This window comes from Leucopleurus acutus (assembly GCF_964270905.1).
Source record: "Leucopleurus acutus genome assembly, chromosome: X".
In the NCBI taxonomy this organism is placed as follows: Eukaryota; Metazoa; Chordata; class Mammalia; order Artiodactyla; family Delphinidae; genus Leucopleurus; species Leucopleurus acutus.
This window is the reverse complement of record NC_139148.1, coordinates 67,742,216-67,744,888: the sequence shown is the minus strand read 5'-3', so window position 1 is coordinate 67,744,888 and position 2,673 is coordinate 67,742,216. Positions and strand designations below refer to the sequence as shown.

At 33.1% G+C, this 2,673-nt stretch overlaps 1 protein-coding gene across 1 annotated transcript; it reads right to left on the bottom strand.

Moving 5' to 3' along the window:
* Positions 1-315: 315 nt before the first annotated feature.
* Positions 316-1,503, bottom strand: TENT5D (terminal nucleotidyltransferase 5D; the record flags this gene model as incomplete). The annotated part of the gene is made up of 1 exon (XM_082864381.1): positions 316-1,503. The coding sequence occupies one exon, from the start codon at positions 1,501-1,503 to the stop codon at positions 316-318; it is 1,188 nt and encodes a 395-aa protein (XP_082720507.1).
* Between the last annotated feature and the right edge of the window lie 1,170 nt (positions 1,504-2,673).

The window sequence follows — 2,673 nt, the reverse complement described above, 5'->3', positions numbered from 1 at the left end:
GAGTCTGTTCTTTTGTAATTTAATCAAAGTTGCAGGCATCTCTAATGTATTTGTCATAGAAAATTTGAAAGTCATAAGTAGTCAGTCAGACTTAAAAATCATTTTAAGTGGTCCACAACATTTGAAAGTTGTTATAGATAATTGATAACATTTGAAAATCATTTAAAGAGGTCATTTCACAGATGATATTGTATTTACTGTGATGGTTTAAGCTATAATTGATGAAAAATTGTTGGTAACTGCATAAAAATAGAGCTTAAATTTTATGGAAATTGGAAAATTGCTTTTAAGAGGTGTTTAATTAAAGCAAAGTTTCTACTGTGTTTTTTCAAAAGCCATACCATTTGGCACATGAAAGTGTAGTGGGTGGTATGGCTGAAACAATGTAGGTGGTAGTACAGATGTTACATAATACGTAGGGGACCCTCCCCAAGCAGCAAGGTATGGAGCAGGCAGATAAAAGCAAGTTACCTTGCCTGTATTAGGTAGGATATTCTGTTCTCCAAGTACTTTTAAAGCCATAAGGGTGATCATATTGAGGGTCTGTCTTCTTTTAGGACCCATGGGGAGAACAGTGCTTTCATTCACAACTCCATACAAGGTCATGAGGTAGTCATACTTTCTCTTTTCTTCACCTATGAAATGGTTGTAGAGGTATGATTCAATCTTCTTTCGCTGTTCTTCTATATCAGGAAAATCAATGAAGAATCTAGAACACATATAACGTTCTAGGGTCTTGATTTCTGCTTCACAAACTGGCTTAAAGTTATGAACCAGCAAGTTACTGTATTTCAGAAGGCCACCACCTCTAATTTCTTCAGGTTTTCTGGTAGATATAAGCTTGTGCTGCAAGTGTGTCATTGCTTCTTGGAAGTTTCCATACATGCTTTCAGCTACCACAACAGGATATAATTCTTTGGTTAGCGTACCACTTTTGTCACTGTAGAAATCTAACATGGGATCCAAGATAATTTGAAAGGAATCTACACTAAATTCAAATTGTCGTCTGAGTGAATTCACAAATTTTAGCTCTACATTCTTCCCAGTGTTATTAGAAAGAGAGATAAGACTCCAACGATCATGCTTATTGCAAACTTTGACCATTTTCTGCACGTAAGCCTCTTTCATAGTCTTTAGGGTGATCTTTTCCTTTTTAACACCTTTTGGTAAAAAGTCGAGTAGGCAACCTAGAACTACATCCTTAACAAGCTGAAATTCCTGATCGCTTGGTAGTTCAATACCTAAAATAACATCCAGATCCTTATAGCTCATGCCATTGTAGCTTGCAAGTATGTAACTTGCTGTGGAACCATTCAATCGGGTATCTTTAACAATAATTCCTTGCTCTATCAGTTGATCTTTCACAACATGAATGATATCTTTCGGTTTCACCTCCAATGTGGGGAAATTCCCCCTTCCATGAATTGGAATTACTTCATCTAACACTTGATGCAGTGTTATAACTTGATCCCAAGTGAGATTGCTGAATCTGATTTCAGACATTATGAAGTCAGTAGGTCAACTAGAAAGTAAGCAAAATATTGAGAAGAAATTTAGCATCTTGATATCAGTGTTACAGCTAAAGCATATGAAAAGTAAAAAATAGACTTACCTTCAACATAAATCAAACTAATATTAGGCAGTAAATTATCAATGTATCTAATTGTGTTCAAATCTATAAGTGAAATAAAAGCACTATGATTATATCAAATTTGTTAGATTGATTGGTGCATGTAAACAGATATTCTCAGGGATTTGTTAGAGTTGGAATTATTTTTGATGTGAAACGGTGGCCTTTCTCAATCTTTCCTCATGTAAGTACTATAACAAGTATATTTGTTTGGTGGTATAAATTTTGTTCATGAGATAATCAGAGCACATAATTGAGGTTAACTGTCATGAATTTAAAGTGAGATCAGATAGCATGTCTGTGTGTGGTAGACCCAATTGACTGAACAGCATAATGTTTAAAAGCAATATATAGCATCTTTAATCCAAAAGCATCAGAGCATTCTATTATTAAATTTTATATATATTACTGCTCTTGTTTTAAAGAATGCTACTGAAGTCCATTATTAGATTATTAATTCCTTGAATTGCTTGAGGATAAGGAGAGTACCTAATGCAACACCTCCTCTATGTTCCTGGTAGCCCTTAAAGAATTGTTGGTTAAAGGAAATAATGAATGTCATTTTAAAATAGAAAACAAATAGTATTACTAAATTTGTCTCCAAAATGAGCAAGAATATACAAAAGCATAAGATTCCTAATTTAAAAAAATGTTTTCTGCTGATGTGTAATATGACATGCTCAGAAAATTTTACAGTTGGGGGAATATTAGGAAGCTAAAATTACAGACACTATAAATATAATTAAATATAATTATACTATTATATAATTAGGTACAATTACAGTTATTACATGGACCTTCAAATACTCTTAAGCTATTTAAGCAATAAATCTAGTAAGTAAAGTTCATTATGGATGTAGCTCTGGGTTTAGGCACTCTTTCCTGAATTCCAGAAATAAAAATTATACAAAGCTTATGACAGATTTGTATAGATAGTATTCATATTTTGCTTATCTAGAGAGCCATTAGAACAGAATATAAATATTTAGAATTTGGTGTTGTATATTTCTACATTTCCCCAGTAGAACTAGAGCAAAGGGAAT